The sequence below is a fragment of the Heteronotia binoei genome, chromosome 7, assembly GCF_032191835.1.
Source record: "Heteronotia binoei isolate CCM8104 ecotype False Entrance Well chromosome 7, APGP_CSIRO_Hbin_v1, whole genome shotgun sequence".
Classification (NCBI taxonomy): domain Eukaryota; kingdom Metazoa; phylum Chordata; class Lepidosauria; order Squamata; family Gekkonidae; genus Heteronotia; species Heteronotia binoei.
This window is the reverse complement of record NC_083229.1, coordinates 118,762,411-118,785,193: the sequence shown is the minus strand read 5'-3', so window position 1 is coordinate 118,785,193 and position 22,783 is coordinate 118,762,411. Positions and strand designations below refer to the sequence as shown.

The following is a 22,783-nucleotide window of genomic DNA, read 5'->3' as shown; positions in this document are numbered from 1 at the left end:
TCAGACTTTTTAAATTTGTAAACAGCAACCGCAGACGTGATGTGAGGCATGGCAGACATTAACTTCCCTCCCTCATACACCTATTCTTCCTCTTCAGTTGGCCCCAAGGAACTTCTGTTTGCCCTCTGATGGAAAGGTGTTGGTCAACTGTGTACTGCCTATATGTTTTCCCCTCAGGACAAATGGCAGCAGTAAGGTCAAGTGAACTGTACAGGTGAAAATATCTGAACTAAGGACACCGGTGGCTACTTATTAGAAATAAGAAATCCTTGGTGAGGCCCAGTTGTAGATCTCCTAGCACCTCCTCTGGTTTTACCTGTAGAGATCACAAGGAGAGAGAGCCAGGCTAGATCAGACATCCCAGTTTTTTTCATCAGAAAGAACACTGTGTCCTTCCTACCCAGATCTGCAGATGGCATGGCTCCAAACGTTCTAGCCAGACACAAATTTTCTCCCTACAGCATTTTTGAGCGTTGAGAATGGAGAGGAAGAAGACAAAAGGAATCGAAGGGCTTTTGGTGACACGTGGAAATGGTGTCGCTTAAAGAGCGCGTTGCTGCACAATATCCAAGGAGGGAATAGGTTATGAAGTAAACGGAGGGAAGGGGACAAAGCGATAAAGCTGGGACTGGCACCCAGTTGATTCTGCCAAAGGTCACTCGCCAAAGATGGCTCCAGAGGCTACAGGAAGAGGAATCTGGAGAGAGAGTGGAGCATTCAGAAATCACACTTGCCCTTTTGTGCCTGAAGCAGAATGGTCCGTTCACCTAGCCCAGAATTCTGTTGCAAGTGCAGACCACCAGGCCTCTGCCTGACTTCTGCATTATTATGTGTGCTTTAAAAGTATATCTGTATGTAGCCCCCATTACCCAGCCAACACATACTTCATCTCAAAAGTACTCCTTGCAAGACACGGGCTAAATCCTTCTTTCTTTTCTCCACGACCCTGGTACAAGTCGTATGCATTCCGCTTTCTTTTTCCACACTGACTTTTGTGATCTTCATCACATCTGTTTCGGCTGTCATGGGTAATCCTGCGAAGACTTCCTGCTATTGACCCTACTCTCTTATGTCAGGCGGCCAAACGCGCTTAGTGTAAGAGCCCTATAGAATAAACATCAGATGTTTGAGAGCCGCAAGACATGAATGTCAGAAGTTGGAAGGAAGGAAAGCAGGCAGGCAAATAGGTGGGGTGAGGGAGAGGTGGAAAGAAAGCAACTTTAAATGCATTTTCCAAGCCAGCTGACAGGGCAGTGGGGGCTTTGAGAGCCACACAATATGTGTGGAAGAGCCACACATGGCTCCCAAGCTACAGTTTTGCCACTTCTGCTCTTATGTCATTCAAACTCCACTTGCAATCAGCTGTTTCTCTCAAACTCTATCCTGATTGTCTGATTGTACCCAGTACTAGACCCCAGCCCCCACCTGGGGCCAACGTCTTTGGATGCAAAAACCTGGCAGCTCTACTTTGAATATGTTGATGAATGATATCCCAAGTAAGGGACTGGGAATAATGACGACATCAGAGTTAAGGCTGTGTTAAGGCTGGTTTCTTCCATTGCAGAACTCCAGCTGTAGCCTATCTCTTCTCCTCTTCTTCTCAGGAAAGTACATGTCGGTAAAATGCACTGCCAGTTCGGAGACTGTATGCCAGACCTGTGGCCCCAACGAATACATGGATATCTGGAACGAAGAAGAAAAGTGCTTGCTGCACAAAATATGTGACCATGGTAAGGCTGCTGCACAAAAGTGCTCTGCAGGCTCTTGTCTGAGTTGTTGACTTGCATGGCCCTGTTGGTGGACCTCCTGATGGCATCTGGGTTTTGGCCAGTGTGTGACACAGAGTGTTGCACTGGATAGGCCATTGGCCTGAGCCGATATGACTTCTCTCATGTTCTGATTAGTAGTCGTATTAGTAGCATTAGGTGCTTACTCATTTACTTCATTTGTACCCTACTCCTGCTGGTACCCCACATATTGCCAGCAGAGGTAACCCGTGTTCCCTCTAAGCTGCAGAGTCTTGTGAGCAAAAATTCTGCTTGGTGAGCTCCTGGCATTAAAGTTGTGAGCTGCTGCATAAATTAGGGTGCTCTGGGGTCAACCTTCCTGAGCTAAGACAAAAATGTGTGAGCTGGAGGCTAAAAATCTGTGGGCTAGCTCACGCTAACTCAGCTTAGAGGGAACACTGGAGGTAACCCCATACCTTGATCAAGTTTGGGACCCTTCCCTCTCTTAGAAAGTTCCGCTGGTCGGTTCTTGTTATTTCCCTTCTTTGCTGTCGTTGCTGCTGAGATCTTCTCTTCAGACAGGTAATCTGTGGGTGTTTTTACACTAGCAGTTTGCGACTCTCTATCACTGCATTGGAAACTCACCTTTTACATTACCTAACATTCTCACAACTGTTTTGCATTGTTGCTGCCTGAAGCATCTACATTTGCTTCAGTGAGATGAGTTTCGGAGCTGCTGCTGCAACGTTTTGATCTGGTCTTTTCTCTACAGGCGTTTCAAACTTGTATTGTAGAAGTTTTCATGCATTTTAAAAGACTCCTCCAAAAGCCACAAGGTGCAGTAATTTGCATGAGAACTGACAGCACTTGAAATTTTTACATATCATTGCTTGCCTCATATGAACATATGAAGCTACCTTATACTGAATCAGACCCTTGGTCCATCAAAGTCAGTATTGTCTTCTCAGACTGGCAGCGGCTCTCCAGGGTCTCAAGCTGAGGTTTTTCACACCTATTTTGCCTGGACCCTTTTTTGGAGATGCCAGGGATTGAAAAACAATACATATTTAAATCACTAGATTAGGGGAGGGACGGTAGCTCAGTGGTAGAGCATCTGCTTGGTAAGCAGAAGGTCCCAGGTTCAATCCCTGGCATCTCCAAAAAAGGGTCCAGGCAAATTGGTGTGAAAAATCTCAGCTTGAGACCCTGGAGAGCCGCTGCCAGTCTGAGTAGACAATACTGACTTGATGGACTAAGGGTCTGATTCAGTATAAGGCAGCTTCATATATGTTCAACCTGGGACCTTCTGCTTCCCAAGCAGATGCTCTACCACTGAGCCACCGTCCCTCCCCTAATCTAGTGATTTAAATATGTATTGTTTTTGCAGTGTTGACACGATTTCCAAGCAATCGTATACATTTAACTAAGCACTGGTATTCTGGCTGCCCTCTGATCAGAGACACCCCCCACAAATAATTGTATACATTTAACTAAGCACTGGGATTCCAGCTACCCTCTGATCAGAGACACCCCCCCCCCCAAAAAAAAGAAAATTGAAACGCTTAAATGTAAAAGGAAAATAATTAAAGCGGAACAGTGGCAGGCGATTTGAAGACTCTAAAACTCTGGATCAAACTGAATGTAAAAACGCCCTGTATCACCTGTGATCATCGCTTCAATCCTGCTAATGCAATTGTCCCTATCCAATCTTCACCTCTGTATTCTTAGTTCTTTATGATTGTGTGAGTGTTAGTGTAACTGTATGATTGTGTAACCTATATTTTCCAATAAAACGTATTGAACTTAAGCAACCAGTTTCCTCATCATTGGGTCTCTGGGGAATTCCAACTCTCATAGACATAGGTTGTTGATCCTGCTCTTGCCATTTGCCTATTAATTCTAATTCCCCAATTTGATCTCTGAAGCAATTTGGCTAACACTACCTGTTACCTAAACAGGCAGTCTCTTTAATTGGAGGAAATTACCTTGTTAATACAATGTTCATTTTCAAATAAAAGTACAAGCACACAACATTAATAGAAGTCGATGATTATTTAGGTAGACAGGGTAATTCCAGTTTTACAGACCATGAAAAAAGAAAAAATGTAGACTGTCAAACAGTACAAGAACAGAATTCATAATTAAAAATATAACAACTCTTTGTAATATGGATTTCTGGAAATTATCTCATTTTCTTCAAGATACTATGCCACAAGAAACCATATACATTGAAAAGATTTTTGGTAAATCTCTAAGTGTGGTATGATGGATTGACTAGTAATTCTAGCATTTATGGAAATTAACTTAATTGGAGACAAGTGACAGGGGATAACTGGGATCTCCACCAATATATACCAGGATACTCCCTTAGAGAACTCTCAAAATAAATCAGAAAGGTGTTTTATTATAAATGAATAAAAAAGAAAAATATACATAGAGGACACACAGAAAAGACACAAGCTAGCTAAAATCAGGAGCCCTTTGAATATTAGCAGGAATATTGTAGCAGGAACTCCTTTGAATATTAGGCTATACCCGCCTGATGTAGCCAATCCTCCAAGAGCTTACAATAGGCCCTGTAAGTTCTTGGAGGATTGGCTACATCATGGAGTGTGTGGCCTAATATGCAAAGGCATTCCTGCTACAAAAGAAGCCCTGGCTAAGATGAAATGGGGGGATGGATTTCAGGGAAGGTAATATTTACCAATCTCAGAGAGTGAGGTCCGTGGAAGGCAGTAAGCGAAATGGCCAGCAATTCACAGAGGAGAGGTGAGGACCCACACATGAGTGGGGATGTGAGGCTAATGTAAAGAACACACCCACAAAGACTGCTGGCTGTGTACTCCAGATACAGGGCAAAATGCTTCCTGAGGGCAGGCTGACATGCTTGCCCCCAAAACAATAACTTGATGGCTTTTCAAGGGATAGACAAGACTTGGGGGGAACCTGATGGATTTACACAATGTGAATTAAAGATGTGAATGTTCTTCAGTGCTCTTGCACCCAAAACAATAACTTGATGGCTTTTCAAGGGATAGACAAGACTTGGGGGGAACCTGATGGATTTACACAATGTGAATTAAAGATGTGAATGTTCTTCAGTGCTCTTGCATCCAGGATGGCAGAAACTACCAGGTTGTATGAATAGTGTTAAATATTGCGTAATCAAGGTAAATGGGTGAGGGAAAGTGTGACTGGGTGTGGACAAGGTTAATCCAAGGTGAGATAATGTTTTCTCTGGTAATTCATTGTTTAAATTATGCGTCTTTTTAGGGCGGGGAGAAAAGTCGTTAGTGAGCCAGCCATTCTGGTTCACCTTCCACAATATTTTCCCATGCTTTTACCTGACCAAAATCCGTTTTGTTTGTACCAGCTCCATTTTAGTTTCACTCTTAGGCTAAGCAGTGCCCTGCACATACAGTTTTGGGGTGATATCTAAAAAAGGTGTTTTTCTCTCTCTCTTAAGCGCCAAACTGCCCATCTGCAGGAAAAGGGGTCTGACTGCTAACATCCCTTGCCTCTCAATGGGAAGCAAAAGTAGTTTGTTGTTTTCCTCTCCTCCATTTAATTCTCACAACTGCCTTGTAAGGTAGGTTAGGCTGGGAGTGTGTGACTTGCCAGGAGTCGTCCGGCAAGTTTCCATAATCGCTGGGTATTCGGAACCTGCATCTCCCAGATCCTGGTCTGGCATTCTAAGCACAATTCCACACCGGGTAGCGCTGGTTTTGTATTTCTCATTTATGGCACCTAGCCACATACAGGCTTTAGAAATATTGTCATTATGTTTATATAAGCCAGGCTCTTTTCCGCACTGTAGCAATATCATGCCTCTACCAGTAAAATGCAAGTCCAGACACTGGATTTGGGGTGGGCGAAAGGAGACGGTCGCTCATTACACACCCTGTCTTAGAAATTAGCTTTGGATAGGGGAGGGATGTGGGCAGAAGGCAGGTGGGGAGGGGCAGAGGAGAGGAATGCAAGGGAAGAAGAGACCCATAGATTTAGCTGTTCAGGAGAATGTGTTCAAAGTTAAAGTTAATTTCTTTTCACCTGTCCCTCCCTCCACCCATCTATTTGCTTGCTTGCCTGCTTTCCTTCCTTCCTTGCAGCTCTCAAACATCTGACATTTATTCTATGCGGCTCTTACACTAAGCAAGTTTAGCCACCCCTGCCCTATGGAGGTGGGGTTGCATCGTTCCTCTCTCACAGAGACTCCTCTCCTTGTTTTGTGCCAGCGTGAATCACAGTGTGATGTATCCCAAGTGATCATATACTAACAGGGAAACGGCATGAGCTGCAACCAACATGGATTTTCAGGCTGGCGTATCTGTGGTGTGAACCCCCCTTTGTGTCATGCTGTGCCTTTTGAAGGAAGGAAGCACAACTCTAGTGTTAACCTCTCCCGTTTGTTCTTGTCATTTTGTTTCAAGGGAAAGCTTTAATAGAAGTGCACCCGGGAAACAGCACGTTCCATCGACTGTGTGCTTGCACAGCTGGCTACCATTGGAACGAAGACTGCGACTGCTGTCGGCGAAACACAAAATGTCCTCTGGGCTTTGGAGTGAAGTATCCCAGTAAGGCTTTGATGCTGTTGTTGACGTGCAAGGTGAAGACAGACATAGAAAGAAGCATTTTGAAGGTGGGAGAACTGGTCTTGAGCAGGCAAACAATCAAAAACCTTCTGTTCCCTTTGTTTTTGGACCAGAGGATGCCCGTTCAGAGCTCCTGCATCACGCTTCAAGATGTCTGTCTTCACCTGAGAATCCAACCCCAACGAAGTTCTTGCTCTGGCTCTAACCTGGTGGAACTCTCTGTCTAGCGCAGGGGTGGCCAAACTTGCCTAACACAAGAGCCACGTAGAATAAATGTCAGATGTTTGAGAGACGCAAGGCTTGAACATCAGATGTTTGAGAGCCGCCAGGAGGGAAGGGAGGACAGAAAAAATGGAAAGAAAGGTGGAAAGAAAGCAAATAGATGGGGGAGGGGAGGAAGGGAGAGGTGGAAAGAAAGCAACTTTAATTTTAAATGCCTTCTCCAAGCCACTGGCTGGCTTGACTTGGAGAAGTGCTTTAAAGAAGATTGCAGATTTATACCCCGCCTTTCTCTCTGAATCAGAGACTCAGAGCGGCTTACAATCTCCTATATCTTCTCCCCCCACAACAGACACCCTGTGAGGTAAGTGGGGCTGAGAAGGCTCTCACAGCAGCTGCCCTTTCAAGGACGACCTCTGCCAGAGCTATGGCTGACCCAAGGCCATTCCAGCAGGTACAGGTGGAGGAGTGGGGAATCAAACCTGGTTCTCCCAGATAAGAGTCTGCACACTTAACCACTACACCAAACTGGCTCTCCACAAACGCTCTCTCAAAGCTGGCTGATGGGGGTGGGGGGGAGCTTCGAGAGCCACACAATATGTGTAAAAGAGCCACAGTTTGGCCACCCCTGGTCTAGCGTGACCCAGGCCCTGCAGGATTTGAGACAGTGTCTCACGGCCTGCAAGACAGGGATGTTCCACCAGGTCGATGGGTGAGGCCTAGCGATGGCTCATCTGCTCTGCCACTCCCCCCTCCTCTTTCCCCCCACTGGTATTCAATCAGTCAGTCAATCTTTATTACATTTGCAACAAAATACCATAGCAACTAACAACTAGATTTAACAGTAGGGAAGAAAACTCAAAACATTCAAGACAACAATAAAATTATATAAATCACAATAAAAGTTAAACTAAAGTAACAGTAATAAATTATAAGAATTTAAAATTTATACAAGAACATCTCAATGAAACAAATAACCCAGAGTGGTAAAAAAAAAAGGACAGTAGTCAATATATCTCACTACTCATTTTTTAAAAAAAATCTGTAATGGCAGCCACAAAATCTTGCCACTTGGAAACTAATATATTTATCTCTATCTGACAGTTGGAATACTACTATAATTTTTTTTTTGGTCCAACCTTCCAACGGTACACAGAAACCTATTTCGTTCAGTCTCATGTTTTACACTATAAAATGCAATATGAGAGAGGCCTTCAACAGACGTTTGATCACAAGGGCAAGCTCTTTTCTCATTTGGTATCCGTATAAATCAGGGGTGTCAAACATGCAGCCCGGGGGCCGAATCAGGCCCTCGGAGGGCTCCTGTCAGGCCCCCGAGCAACAGGCTGTCATCTGGTTCCTGCTCCCTCTATCTTGCTTCCTTTTGCATCACAGCTTGCTTTGCCAGGCTTGCTCAATTGCACAGGAGCTACAGAGCAAAACCTTTATTTTCTCCATTGGCTGAGGTTCCTCCCTTGGGGAGGAAGGTGGGGAGAGAGAGCTTGCTTTGCCAGGCTCTCTCAATCGCACAGCAGAGCTACTGAGCCAAGCCTCTCTTCCTTCTATTGGCTGAGGCTCCTTCTCTTCCTAGTCCCCTGGGGAAGAAAGGAAAGAGCCAGAGCTTCCTTTGCCCAGCTCCCTGGATCCCACAAGAGAAATACAAAGAAAGCACTTTTAAGACCAACGAGTGCTAGTGTTTTAAGCATGTTTTATTTTAAGCTTTTAAAAAATCTTTGGGTTTGTCTGTGTCCTTTATACAGTTTATATCTTTGCTACCTGGCATTACATTTTATGACATGCACGGCCTGACAAGGTCTCATTTATGTCAGATCTGGCCCTCATAACATATGAGTTTGACATGCCTGATTTAAAACAGCTAAGTAAGTGTGATACTTAGACTTCTGCTTCATTGGCCAGTAATGGCAAGCTATCAAAGCGAGCCCTAGTGAAAGCCTTTTGATACTTGAAATTAGTTAAATTAACAAAATATGGAGAAGATGCCAGAGGTGAGGGAAATAACTGTTTATAAATCGCAGAAATTCTCAGTTTGCCTATTGGTCCCCTGTCAGTTTGAATACACTGATCTTTGCTTGACAAGAGATTTGGCAGAGTAAAATCCGAGGGATCTCAGATCATCAACTGAGAAACCCCGCTGGTATTCAGTGTTATTGATTTTTATGTTGCATTCGTTTTATGTGCGTCGGCTTGATACTTTGATAATTGTATAGGATCGTTCTGTATGATGTTTTAAATTGTAATTGTTTTTATCTGTCTTGAGCTTTACTATGCAGGTGAGGGAGAGCTATAAGTCCAGGTCTTTTTTTGAGCAGGAACGCACAGGAACACAATTCTGTGTCAGGAGGTGTGGCCTAATATGCAAATGCAACCCTGTTGGGCTTTTTCTACAAAAAAGTCCTATGTGAAAAAATGGTGATGCCAGGGGGTGTGGCCTAATATGCAAATGAGTTCCTGCTGGGATTTTCCTACAAAAATAGCCCTGTATAAGTCTAATGTAATACTGGCGGTTTCTGGACCACATTCTATATAGCAAATGGAGGGAGCAGGAAATCTCATGCAAAACAATTGCTGTAAAAGCAAAACAAGGTTTCCCTGCTGCACTGTAATTAACACCTTGCCAGTCTGTGGAGGAGCCATGGCTCAGTAGTGCAGCATCTGCTTGGCATGCAGAATATGCCAGTTCAGTCCCTGATATGTCCAGTTAAATGGATGAGGCAGTAGGTGATGTGAAAGGACTGCACCTGAGCAGGGCTTGCCCTAGATGTCTGGCACTCTAGGCAAGGTTAGCTTCTGGCACCCCCCCCCCCCCACACTGATAACATCACCAAGTCACATGGGGGGCACCAATTTGGTGCCCCCAGAAGGCCAGCGCCCTAAGCAATTGCCTCGTTTGCCTAGTGGCAGGGCCCCAGAGAGCCATTAGCAGTCTGAGCAGCCAATAGTAACCTTGATGGGCCAGTTTCATGTGTTTATGTGTGCAGAAAAAGCTCAGTGGCAATGTATTTATTTGAGATATTTCAGTACCACTCTTCTGTATGGTTCAAAATGTTTTGTCCCATCCACTCTACTCATCACTGTTGTTTATCATTTTTCTTATAGTACAAGAGGACAAGGACGCCGTATGCCTACCATGTCCTGCGGGGTATTTTTCTAATATCTCTTCCTCGACTGAGGACTGTAAATCCTGGACGAAGTAAGTGTGATACTTAGACCTCTGCTGCTGTACTAAAATAGCAGTTGTTAGACTGAGTAAACTCAATGACATTGAGTTTTTTCCTCCCACGTTATGACACGTGGAGGCTGTTTGTGTAATATTTAATAACCTGCCATTGATAACAGCTGATGTTTGAAAGGTAAAACGAATATTTAAACCATAGGGATTTATACAGTTTTAAATTGTCCTGTTTGTGCTGTGAGATCCTGAAATTAATAACGTACAGCATAACAGCAGCACATCACAAGTTGTATTTGCCTAGACATTTGCAAGGGGAAAAAGATTAAGAAGATACCTCCTGCCGGCAAGGTTGAAACTTCTTAGCTTCAGGGGGAGATATTTGTGAATCTCCTGCTTTGTGCAGGGAGTTGGACTTGATGACCCTGGGGGTCTCTTCCAACTCTATGATTCCATGATCTGATAAGATGAGGCTAGGCTAAACCATCCAGGTCTGGACAAGAAGATACATGACCTTCCGTTTAAAGCCACATATCTGAGCAACACAGTCTGTTCTTGTATTTCTTGTATGAGAGCGTTTGGTGTAGTGGTTAAGCGTGCGGACACTTATCTGAGAGAACCGGGTTTGATTCCCCACTCCTCCACTTGCAGCTGCTGGAATGGCCTTGGGTCAGCCATAGCTCTGGCAGGAGTTGTCCTTGAAAGGGCAGTTGCTATGAGAGCCCTCTCAGCCCCACTCACCTCACAAGGTGTCTGCTGTGAGGGAGGAAGATAAAGGAGATTGTAAGCCTCTCTGAGACTCTCAGATTCGGAGTGGAGGGCAGGATATAAATCCATCATCATCATTTCAGTAGCCCTGTCCCGTATGATTAATCATGGTATTTCTTTATTTTTTCCCCTCTCCATTTCTTCTGAAGCTGTACGGCATTTGGGACTGAGGAGAAAATTCCTGGCACTGATCGGTCTGATGTGGTTTGTGAGCAGCTTCTGAAGAGTATAGATTCACGAGACGGTAAATTTAATAGTGCATAAGGATCTATTTGGTTAATTAGTAGTGAGGGCTAAAAAAGCAAACTCAGTGATTCATAAGACTGGTGATAATTTGTCTAAAATAGGAGCAGAGTTATGTCGGATCTGCAGTAAGATGCTAGTCTTAAAGAAGAACATAAGAGAAGCCATTCTGGATCAGGCCAGTGGCCCACCCAGTCCAACACTCTGTCAGATAAGAACATAAGAGAAGCCATGTTGGATCAGGCCAGTGGCCCATCCAGTCCAACACTCTGTGTCACATAAGAACATAAGAGAAGCCCTGTTGGATCAGGCCAGTGGCCCATCCAGTCCAACACTCTGTGTCACATAAGAACATAAGAGAAGCCATGTTGGATCAGGCCAATGGCCCATCCAGTCCAACACTCTGCGTCACACAGTGGTCATTATATGTGTGTGTGTGTGTGTGTGTGTGTGTATATATATATACACACACACACACACTATGGCTAATAGCCACTGTTGGACCTCTGCTCCATATTCTTATCCAATCCCCTCTTAAAGCTGGCTGTGCTTGTAGCCGCCACCACGTCCTGTGGCAGTGAATTCCATGTGTTAATCACCCTTTGGGTGAAGAAGTACTTCCTTTTATCCGTTTTAACCTGACTGCTCAGCAGTTAGATGCATACTATTTTTTCTCCGCTAGAAGTTGATGGACCACAGATTAGTTGTGGTTAGGAGTCTGCACTTCCAAAAAGCGATTTGAATTTTGTTTCAGTATTTCAGAAAGATAATGATTACAGCTATCTTAAACTGTCAGTACTATCGATATCATTCTTGGAATCCATTCCAGGTAATTTTACTCTCATTCAGGAATACTGAGGATTGATAAACGTAGCCTCTAGATCAGGGGTGTCAAACGCATGATGGTCGGATCTGACATAAATGAGACCTTGTTGGGCAGGGCCATGTGTGTACCTATTTAAGATTAGGTAGCAGAGATATAAATTTTATAAAGGACACAGACAAACACAATTAATTTTTTAAAAAACCCTTAAAACATGCTTAAAACATTAGCACTCATTGGTCTTAATGGCTTTTTCTTCGTATTTCTCCTATGGGACCCAGGGAACTGGGCAAAGGAAGCTCTGTCTCTTTCCTTCCTTCCCCAGGGAACCAGGATGGGGAGGGAGCCTCAGCCAATAGAAGGAAGAGAGGCTTGGCTCAGTAGCAGTGCTGTGTGGTTGAGAGAGCCTGGCACACCAAGCGCTGCCTCCCCCCCCCCCTTCTTCTCCGAGGGGGGAGCCACAGCCAATGGAGAAAGTAGAGGTTTTGCTCTGTAGCTCATGTACGATTGAGCAAGCCTTGCAAAGCAGTTGCTTAGAGGCCTGATAGGAGCCCTCCAGAGGCCTGATTCAACCCCCAGGCCACATGTTTGACTCCCCTGCTCTAGATGCGGGCCAGGCAGCACCGACCCGAGGGTGCATGGCGCCCTAGGCAGACTTGCAGTCACTGCCTCCCTCCACAGAGCCTCTTGTGCCACCTCACCCCCCTCGCACCGCCAGTGGTCAAGTGCTGCGTTCCTGGGCTATCTAAAGTTGCCCCCCTCCGCCAATTAGCTGATAGGTGGGTAAAACTGCACAGCGCTCTCACTGTCCATCAGCAGCAACAGGAAGGACCAGCTTCTTGAAAGGGTGGCCGCCACCGCTGACTCCTCCCCACTTCCTTCCCATCCAGGACACTCGTCCTTCCTGTTGCTGCTGATGAACAGTGAGCATGCCGCGTGGTTTTACCCGCTGGTCAGCTGATCGGCGGGGGGGGGGTGCCTTTAGATAACCCGGGAATGCAGAGCTTGACTGCAGTTCAGGGCATTGAAATAGACATGGGGTGGGGAAGGGAGGGAGGGAGGAGGATGCTGGGGACTGGGCAAACTAGGCATTTGCTCAGGGGGGAAGATCGAATTTGGTGCCCCCACCCTGCTGGCGCCCTAGGCAACCGCCTAGTTTGTCTAGTGGGTGAGCCGGCCCTGAGGCCAGGTGAGCGCCTGCTGCTTCTGTGGGTGGTAGACTTGGTGTCCAGGCTGTGAATACCAGATTTCCCAGCACTCTAGATGTTTGGTCTGTGTCCCACTGAAAACACTGGCATCAGTCTTGGTTTCCTGATTCTAACACCAAGTTTACCCTCCTTGATTACAGAGCAAGCCGAAATAACAGCTGCAAGTCAACAAAAATGTTGGAAATTTGGGGATACAAATTTCAGGAGTGCTTTTTGCCATTTCAGTTATCCCCAAACTGAAAGAAAGAGCAAATTTGGGGAATGATTTCAGCTTAGAAAGATGAAGATATTGGATTTATATCCCGCCCTCCACTCCGAAGAGTCTCAGAGCGGCTCACAATCTCCTTTCTCTTCCTCCCCCACAACAGACACCATGTGAGGTGGGTGGGGCTGAGAGGGCTCTCACAGCAGCTGCCATTTCAAGGACAGAGTCTCAGAGCGGCTCACAATCTCCTTTACCTTCCCCCCCCCACCCACAACAGACACCTTGTGAGGTGGGTGGGGCTGGAGAGGGCTCTCACAGCAGCTGCCCTTTCAAGGACAGAGTCTCAGAGCGGCTCACAATCTCCTTTACCTTCCTCCCCCACAACAGACACCCTGTGAGGTGGGTGGGGCTGGAGAGGGCTCTCACAGCAGCTGCCCTTTCAAGGACAGAGTCTCAGAGCGGCTCACAATCTCCTTTACCTTCCTCCCCCACAACAGACACCCTGTGAGGTGGGTGGGGCTGGAGAGGGCTCTCACAGCAGCTGCCCTTTCAAGGACAGAGTCTCAGAGCGGCTCACAATCTCCTTTCCCTTCCTCCCCCACAACAGACACCCTGTGAGGTGGGTGGGGGGAGAGGGCTCTCATAGCAGCTGCCCTTTCAAGGACAGAGTCTCAGAGCGGCTCACAATCTCCTTTCCCTTCCTCCCCCACAAGAGACATCCTGTGAGGTGGGTGGGGCTGGAGAGGGCTCTCACAGCAGCTGCCCTTTCAAGGACAGAGTCTCAGAGCGGCCTACAATCTCCTTTACCTTCCCCCCCACCCACAACAGACACCTTGTGAGGTGGGTGGGACTGAGAGAGCTCTCACAACTGCCCTTCCAAGGACAACCTCTGCCAGAGCTATGGCTGATCCAAGGCCATTCCAGCAGGTGTAAGTGGAGGAGTGGGGAATCAAACCCGGTTCTCCCAGATAAGAGAGCTATGGCTGACCCAAGACCATTCCAGCAGGTGCAAGTGGAGGAGTGGGGAATCAAACCCAGTTCTCCCAGATAAGAGTCCACACACTTAACCACTACACCAAACTGGCTCTCCAAAGATCCAAAGGAACACCCCCTACTTTCAGTGGTTGCTCTGGCAAATCAGGATTTATGTAACAGTGGCTTGCTCCTGCCTAGGATTTCCACAAACAGGGCAGTTTTCACTAATCTCCCTCACCCTGCAATGAGACTTCACCCTCATGCTATGTCTGCAAAGCCAGTTTGGTGTAGTGGTTAAGTGAACCGGGTTTGATTCCCCACTCCTCCACTTGCAGCTGCTGGAATGGCCTTGGGTCAGCCATAGCTCTTACCAGAGTTGTCCTTGAAAGGGCAGCTTCTGTTAGAGCTCTCTCAACCCCACCTACAGGGCCGGCGCTAGGCTTTCTGGTGCCCTAGGCGAATCACCCACTAGCGCCCCCCCCCCCCCCATTATTAAAAAATATAGAGAAATTGAAGAGCACCAAACTTGAAACTTTTTCACATTTTTAATTTTCTGATTTTATAAAAAAAATTGTGAGAATAAGTGCGTGCCGGCCATGTTAGGAAGGAGGGTGGCAGGATAGGATGCGGTGGGAGGCCAAGTCACACATTGGGGAGACGGGGTGGCTTGGCTTTGCTGAGGGCAGCTTGGTGATGGGAGAGGACAAGGGGACAGCGGTCAGGAGCCAGAGTCATGCGTCAGGGAGGGGCACCTCTGGGCAAGGTGGCACTCTAGGCAACTGCCTACTTTGCCTACTCCCATGCACCGGCCCTGCCCACCTACCTCACAGGGTGTCTGTTGTGAGGGAAGAAAGTAAAGGAGATTGTAAGCCACTCTGAGACTCTGATTCAGAGGGAAGGGCGGGGTCTTCTTTTTCTTCTTCTTCCAGGGTTCCCCTCCCCTTTGAGCAGCACTTGGGGGGGGGAGGGGGTTGCTGGAAGGTGGGTCAGCAACAATTGTCCCCCCCCCCCCCCTTTGCACTCACAGAAATTCTAGTCAGGATTCAAGCCATATCTTTTTTTTTTTTTTGCATGTACTCTAACTGATACTGTGGTAGACTGGTAACGTAGTGATGTTATTTCCAGTTTTGCCTTACGTACTTCCCAAAATGATCACGGATTGTAACAATGATTCAGACATGAAGTTTAATATTGGAAGCCCAATACTGAAAGAGCCAGTTTGGTGTAGTGGTGAGGAGCGGTGTACTCTAATCTGGAGAACCAGGTTGGATTCCCCACTCCTCCACATGCAGCTGCTGGGTGACCTTGGGTCAGTCACAGTTCTCAGCAGAGCTGTTCCTCTCAAAAGCAGTTCTTGGAGAGTTCTCTCAGCTCCACCTACCTCACAGAGTGTCTGTTGTGGGGAGAGGAAGGGAAAGGAGATTGTAAAACCACTCTGAGGCTCCAAGTGAAGGGTGGGAAATAAATTCAACTCCTCTTTTGTTTTTCCTTTTTTAAAAATACAAAGATATTAAGCTGTCTGGCAGCTTCGTTAGCAGGGTTTTTAAAATCAGGAATGCACAGGAACGCAGTTCCAGCTGACTTGGCATCAGGGGTGCGTGGCCTAATATGCAAATGAGTTCCCGCTGTTTTTTTCCCCTACAGGAAAAAGCTCTGTTCGTATAAACCTTATTTTCCTGTAAGCTTACTACAGACTGCTCTAATTTTTTTTTCTGTTGTTGTTCATTTTCCAGAAACAAACCAATTATTTTATATGCTGCTTGCTCCACTCCTCCTAGTTGCCTTGGTCGGCATTGCTGTCCTTGCCGTGTACTATCGAAATAAGAGGAAAGTATGGACAGGTAGGTGGCTTCTGGCGGTGCTTTCTCATGTGGGTGGTTGCATTTCAGCTGTGCGTTTTCTCTTGTAGCCACCTTATCCTGCTCCCTTTAAGCCAGCGGAGAGTAGTTTCTTTTTTCCAAATTAATCTGTCGTGTGTTTTTTGAGTTCTGCACGTTCGCAAATATGCAATATTGTTCACAAATACACTCTGTTAACCTGAAGCTGTATCCCGTCTACAAACTGCCACACGGACTAGTCTCCTCCTCCTCCAAATACAAAAAAACGGTATTTCCAGGGGTGGGATTCCATCAGGAGCTCCTTTGCATGTTAAGCCTCAAACCCATGATGTAGCCAATCCTCCTGGAGCTTACAAAAAAGAGCCTTGTAAGCTCTTGGAGGATTGGCTACATCATGGGGGTGTGGCCTAATATGCAAAGGCGCTCCTGCTAGAATTCCACCCCTGGGTATTTCTACAGTCTGGGCACAATCCATTGGGAAGTTCCTGGGTATTTCTACAGTCTGGGCACAATCCATTGGGAAGTTCCTCCTCTTGAGAGACCATTAAAATGAAGGGGAAATTACTGCCCTTGCAAAGCTGTCCAGTTCGCTGCTCTTGTGCAACTCATGTTCTCCCTCTCCCTGACCCATGCCAGCAGTGAGACCGCATGTGTGCACTTCTTTGCCCTTGCAGAACCGTTTCCTCAATTGAAATGAATGGTATTACCTTGTGGAATGGAACACCCTGTGCCTCTATCGCATGTAAGATTGCCTCTTCACAAGCCTCATCACAAGGCTGCTCCGACAGTGGCTCTCACAGGTCTCAGGCACAGAAAGTTCTTTCCTGTTGTCTCCTACCTGAGATCCTTTAACTGGCAACATCAGGGGTTGAATTTGAGACCTCTTTGCCAGCCAATATGATTGTTCCCTACTTACGTTTTTCTTAGCTGAGCAGCTTCTGCTTCTTCGTTTATCTCTGTCTTCACCCCCCCCCCCAATTTTTAAAATATATACAGATATATTCTGACCCATCCTAGGACACTGAGGAACCAAAAACCCTTCACTGGTATATGTCTGATTATGCACACAAGAAGCTGATGTTAATTCACAACACACTTTTACTTTCATTTTTACAGGAGAATAGTCAAATCAAATTGTCAGGAGGGTTGCAGGTTTAAGCTGGACAGGTGAAAAGGCAACAGGAATGAGGGAAACTTCATATAACTATAAACAGTAGATACTTTTGTCACTAGAATGTAGCTGTTTTGATCTACCAAGAGGCATTTATAACTGCTGAGCAGTGTTCCCTCTAAGCTGAGTTAGCATGAGCTAGTTCACAGATTTTTAGCCTCCAGCTCACAGATTTTTGTCTTTGCTTAGGAGGGATGATCCCAGAGCACAACAATTTATGCAGTAGCTCACAACTTTAATGCCAGTAGCTCACAAAGTAGAATTTTTGTTCACAAGACTCTGCAGCTTAGAGGGAACAATGCTGCTGAGAGAGATCACTTGGCTGTCACTCCTTAGATAAACAGGCACGAGCTTATTTGCCACAAAATTTCTGAAGACCATGGAGACAGGAATATACACATAGGTTTCAATTTTCCTTCTTTAATACTTAACGGGGATCACCTTGCCTTTCCTAGGTGCTGTTTCCCTCAGGGAAGGATAACTGGTTTCACTTTCCTCTTTCAAGATCCTTCTCAATCCTTCACTCCCCTCCTTCCTAACTCTCAACTGCTGCTCCCTCAGGTCAACAGCAGAATTCCATTTGAACCAAGGTCAATGAAGGTTCCCAGAGCAGTATAATGCATCTGCAGTTAGTTGTCCATCACAGTGTGCTCTTCCCCTGAGCTCTCCCAAAGTTCCCAAGAGACTGGAGCTTTTGGCTTCTGTGGCAACCACAGATCGATGTACATACATACATGCCTTCGAGTTGCAATCTATATTTATGGCAACCCAGCAAGGAGCTTTGAAGGCAAGCAAGAAACGGAGCTGGTTTGCCGTTGCCTTCCTCTGCAGAGTTTTCCTTGTGGTCTCTCATGCAAGTCCCCACCCTGCTTCGCCTCTATGATCTGACAAGATTGGGCTATACAACTCTTTTAAGTTAAAATACTGGAAGCAGAGCTGGTTTGGTGCTCTTTCGGCTGCTCAAAAGAGGCTCACTTCCAAGTATTTTGGTTTTTACTGGATTGTGGGTGAGGCCATGAGTCAGTTTACATGCATGCAGGGATAGTTTTAAGTGGTTTCGTGGGCAGCAGTAATATTTTGGACAGAGTGGAAACCAATAACCCTTCTCCAAACTTTTGAAAAGTTTGGTCACTTGCGAGACAAATTTCTGTCTCTGTTCACACTTGTCATCTAGGGTTTGACTCTGAATTAAGAGGGGTTTTTTTGATTAATGGAAGTTTCTATTTTTACTTGCATTTCTGCAAACTGAGGGAGGCCTAATATTATAATTAGGGCTTTTTTGTAGTAGGAACTCTTTTGCATATTAGGCCACATACCCCTGATATTGCCAATCCTGTAAGAGCTTACAGGGCTCTTAGTACAGGGCCTACCATAAGCTCCAGAAGGACTGGCTACATTGGGTGGGGGTGAGGTGGCTTAATATGCAAAGGAGTTCCTGCTACAAAAAAAGGCCCTGATTATAATTATATACTTGACAGATCAATGTAAACGGAAATACTGTTCCTCACAGGTAGTAGCGGCTAGGTTTTTTTCCCAGTGAAAGACAAACATGGGCCATCATTGGGGTTGTCAGCTCTGAGTTGGGTAACAACTGGAGATTTTGGGGGTGGAACCTGAGGAGGGTGGGGTTTGGGGAGGGGAGGGACTTCGATGAGGGACTTCCATACAGTCCACTCTCCAAAGCAGCCATTTTCTCTGGATAAACTGACCTCTGTCACCTGGAGATCAATTGTAATAGCGGGAGATCTTTAGCCAGCACTTGGAGACTGGGAGAAAACTGTGTTAGAAGTGAAAAATTATCAACATTAAATCACTGTTACTCATGAGAGCCAGTTTAGTGTAGTGGTTAAGTGTGTGGACTCTTATCTGGGAGAACCGGGTTTGATTCCCCACTCCTCCACTTGCAGCTGCTGGAATGGCCTTGGGTCAGCCATAGCTCTCGTAGGAGTTGTCCTTGAAAGGGCAGCTGCTGTGAGAGCCCTCTCCAGCCCCACCCACCTCACAGGGTGTCTGTTGTGGGGGAGGAAGGTAAAGGAGATTGGGAGCTGCTCTGAGACTCTTCGGAGTGGAGGGCAGGATATAAATCCAATATCTTCATCTACCTCCCAGGGTGTCCGTTGTGGGGGAGGAAGGGAAAGGAGATTGGGAGCTGCTCTGAGACTCTTCGGAGTGGAGGGCGGGATATAAATCTAATATCTTCATCTACCTCCCAGGGTGTCTGTTATGGGGGAGGAAGGCAAAGGAGATTGTGAGCCGCTCTGAGACTCTTCGAAGTGGAGGGCGGGATATAAATCCAATATCTTCATCTACCTCACAGGGTGTCTGTTGTGGGGGAGGAAGGTAAAAAAGATTGTGAGCCGCTCTGAGACTCTTCAGAGTGGAGGGCGGGATATAAATCCAATATCTTCATCTACCTCACAGGGTGTCTGTTGTGGGGGAGGAAGGCAAAGGAGATTGTGAGCCACTCTGAGACTCTTTGGAGTGGAGGGCGGGATATAAATCCAATATCTTCATCTACCTCACAGAGTGTCTGTTGTGGGGGAGGAAGGTAAAGGAGATTGTGAGCCGCTCTGAGACTCTTCGGAGTGGAGGGTGGGATATAAATCCAAGATCTTCATCTACCTCACAGGGTGTCTGTTGTGGGGGAGGAAGGTAAAGGAGATTGTGAGCCACTCTGAGACTCTTTGGAGTGGAGGGCGGGATATAAATCCAATATCTTCTTCTTCTTCTTTATGAGAAGTACTGATTACACATTACTCATGAGACATACTGATTAAAAAGGTAAAAGACTGCAAGCACCAGACGTTTCCAACTCTGGGGTGACATTGCTTTCACAATATTTTCATGGCAGACATTTTACGGGGTGGTTTGCTGTTGCCTTCCCCAGTCATCTACACTTCCCCCCCCCAGCAAGCTGAGTACTCATTTTACCGACCTCAGAAGGATGGAAGGCTGAGTCAACCTGCAGCCGGCTACCTGAACCCAGCTTCCGCCGGGATCAAACTCAGGTCGTGAGCAGAGGGCTCCAACTGCAGTACTGCAGCTTTACCACTCTGCGCCACAGGGCTCTTGAGAAGTACTGATGACGCATTGCTTATTATTAATAATATCTAGAAAAATCATTTAACACTCGTACTTTGAAGAAAGCATCTGCAATAATTCCATGTATAGTTTCCTGCACAGGGAAAGCACTTAACACATGAAAATGAGAAGTGAAAATGACAAGTGAGAACCGATAGTGCCTGCCTTGAGCTAACTGATCAGCAACATTGCCATTATAGCATATAGAGCACTGGTTCCAGATTACGTATTTTTCGGATGATTAGACGCACCGGAGGATAAGACGCACCTTCCTCCTGGGGGGCGATCCGCTGCCTCTTCCTCCGATCCGGCGCTTCCCCCGTGCCTGCTTGCCTGGCTCCATCTTCTTCAGGCAAGCGTGGGATCGCTCCACGTGGCCCCAGCGCTTCGCAAGCGCCGGCTGCGGAGGGGGCAGCGTGCTTCCTACTTCCCTGTGTGCCTGCCTTCAGCTGTGATGTTTAAAGCAAGCGCTGGGATCGCTCCATCCCCCCTCCGATCCCAGCGCTTGCTTTAAACATCACAGCTGAAGGCAGGCACACAGGGAAGTAGGAAGCACGCTGCCCCCTCCGCAGCCGGCGCTTGCGAAGCGCTGGGGCCACGTGGAGCGATCCCACGCTTGCCTGAAGAAGATGGAGCCAGGCAAGCAGGCGCGGGGGAAGCGCCGGATCGGAGGAAGAGGCAGCAGATCGCCCCCTCGCCCCCTGAAGGTACGTACCTTCAGACCATAAGACGCACACACTTTCCCCCCCACTTTTTTTTGGGGGGGGGAAGTGCGTCTTATGGTCCGAAAAATACGGTAATTGCTCTCGGCTTGTGACGTTGGCCACTCATAGAGAAGTGTTGCCTATTGAAATTGACCTAACCATATTATGAATTGAACTGTGGTTCCAGAAAAGCACCCTCTGTTGTCAGACGAAGAATCACATTCGAAACACGAACTTTACCGGAATCGTGTCACATTCACATGTCCTTCTGGATGAGAAATTTCTGGCACCTTCCTATAATTTTCATGTGTTAAGTGCTTTCCCTGTGCAGGAGAACTATACATGGAATTATTGCAGATTGATATATGTGTTCATATTCTCAGGGTATGCTTTCTTCAAAGTACAAGTGTTAAATGATTTTGCTAGATAGTATTAATAATAAGCAATGTGTCATCAGTACTTCTCGTGAGTAACAGTGATTTAATGTTGGTAATTTTTCACTTTTTCGCAATTTTTCTCCTAGTTTTCTACTTTCCGTGTTCCTTTCCAATTCTTTACTGATGGCACAAATTGTTTTGACAAATCCGAGTTTGCTCTATGTATGCAGCATAAAGTTAAAGTACCGATACCAGCTTACAGGCATAACACGTTTGTGTTCCTCTTTCGCATCACAGCTTTATCCAACCTACAGGGGTTTTTGCCAATGTTTTGCTTCACGTTCAATAAATAACTTGCTCACACTCAATCCAATAGTTAATAGCATCTTAATGGTATACTATTAATTGTTGGATTGAGTGTGAGCAAGTTATTTATTGAATATCCTCTGCATACTTTGAGCAAACCTGGATTTGTAAAAAAAAAATTTGCCATCAGTAAAGAATTGGACTTATAAATATTCTTTTGGTGAAATAGTCTTTATTGGAATTGAAAGTTAGAGGCTTATTGTGCACGGAGCTGTTGCTTTTATTCCTGGAGCACTTGGAGGTTGGCAACCCTAGATATCATGCATTGAAAAGCTATTTGTATTCCATCATGCTGTGCACCCCTATATTGGGACTGCGCTTGCGCAGGTTAGCTAGAGAGGGTTTCTCTCTAGATTTTAAAAACCTAGAACTGGGACGGTTGTACTTACCTGTAAAGAGCCCCGTGGCGCAGAGTGGTAAAGCTGCAGTACTACAGTCTGAGCTCTCTGCTCATGACCTGAGTTCGATCCCAGCGGAAGCTGGTTTCAGGCAGCTGGCTCCAGGTTGACTCAGACTTCCGTCCTTCCGAGGTCGGTAAAATGAGTCCCCAGCTTGCTGGGGGGAAACTGTAATGACTGGGGAAGACAATGGCAAACCACCCCGTAAAAAGGTCTGTCAGGAAAACGTGAAAGCAGCATCACCCCAGAGTCGAAAATGACTGGTACTTGCACAGGGGACCTTTCCTTTCCTTCTTGATCAAGGCACTCAAGGCTGTAGTGTCTGGGCAACGTCAGACTTTCAGCGGCAAGACCCGAGCCAGTCTCCATATTCTGCACGGGGAACCTTACTCAGACAAGACCTGTGTTCCTCTAAAGCAATTACCAGAAATACACGTGCTGTAAAGCTGGAACATCAAGTCTCTCCTTCCAAAGTCGATAAAATGAGGACCCAGCTTGCTGGGGGGAAAGTGTAGATGACTGGGGAGGGCAATGGCAAACCACCCCATAAAAAGTCTGCTGTGAAAACTTTGTGAAAGCAACATCACCCCAGAGTCAAAAACGACTGGTGCTTGCACAGGGGACTACCTTTACTTACCTGTACCTGTTGTTCATCAACATCTTCTGTGCAGATGCACATTCCTGCCCCTCTGTGAGCTCTTTTCTATCTTGGGGGTGGGGGACTAAGGAAGTAAAGTAAAGTAGGCTTGAAACGCAGCATCAAAAAAACTAATATCATGGCATCCGGCCCCATCACTCCTTGGCAAATAGAAGGGGAAGACATGGAAGTCGTGACAGACTTCACATTTCTGGGATCCAGGATCACTGCAGATGGTGACTGTAGCCATGAAATTAAAAG

The 22,783-nt window shown here is 46.3% G+C and overlaps 1 protein-coding gene across 1 annotated transcript in view; it reads left to right on the top strand.

Annotated features, from left to right (window-relative positions):
- Nucleotides 1-22,783, top strand: part of TNFRSF11A (TNF receptor superfamily member 11a) — a 72,473-nt gene that overhangs the window by 34,736 nt on the left and 14,954 nt on the right. Inside the window, exons 3-7 of the mRNA XM_060244371.1 lie at nucleotides 1,605-1,730; nucleotides 6,158-6,301; nucleotides 9,656-9,749; nucleotides 10,646-10,740; nucleotides 15,684-15,791. Of these exons, the coding sequence (XP_060100354.1) occupies nucleotides 1,605-1,730; nucleotides 6,158-6,301; nucleotides 9,656-9,749; nucleotides 10,646-10,740; nucleotides 15,684-15,791 (567 nt within the window). The remainder of the gene's footprint in view (nucleotides 1-1,604; nucleotides 1,731-6,157; nucleotides 6,302-9,655; nucleotides 9,750-10,645; nucleotides 10,741-15,683; nucleotides 15,792-22,783) is intronic.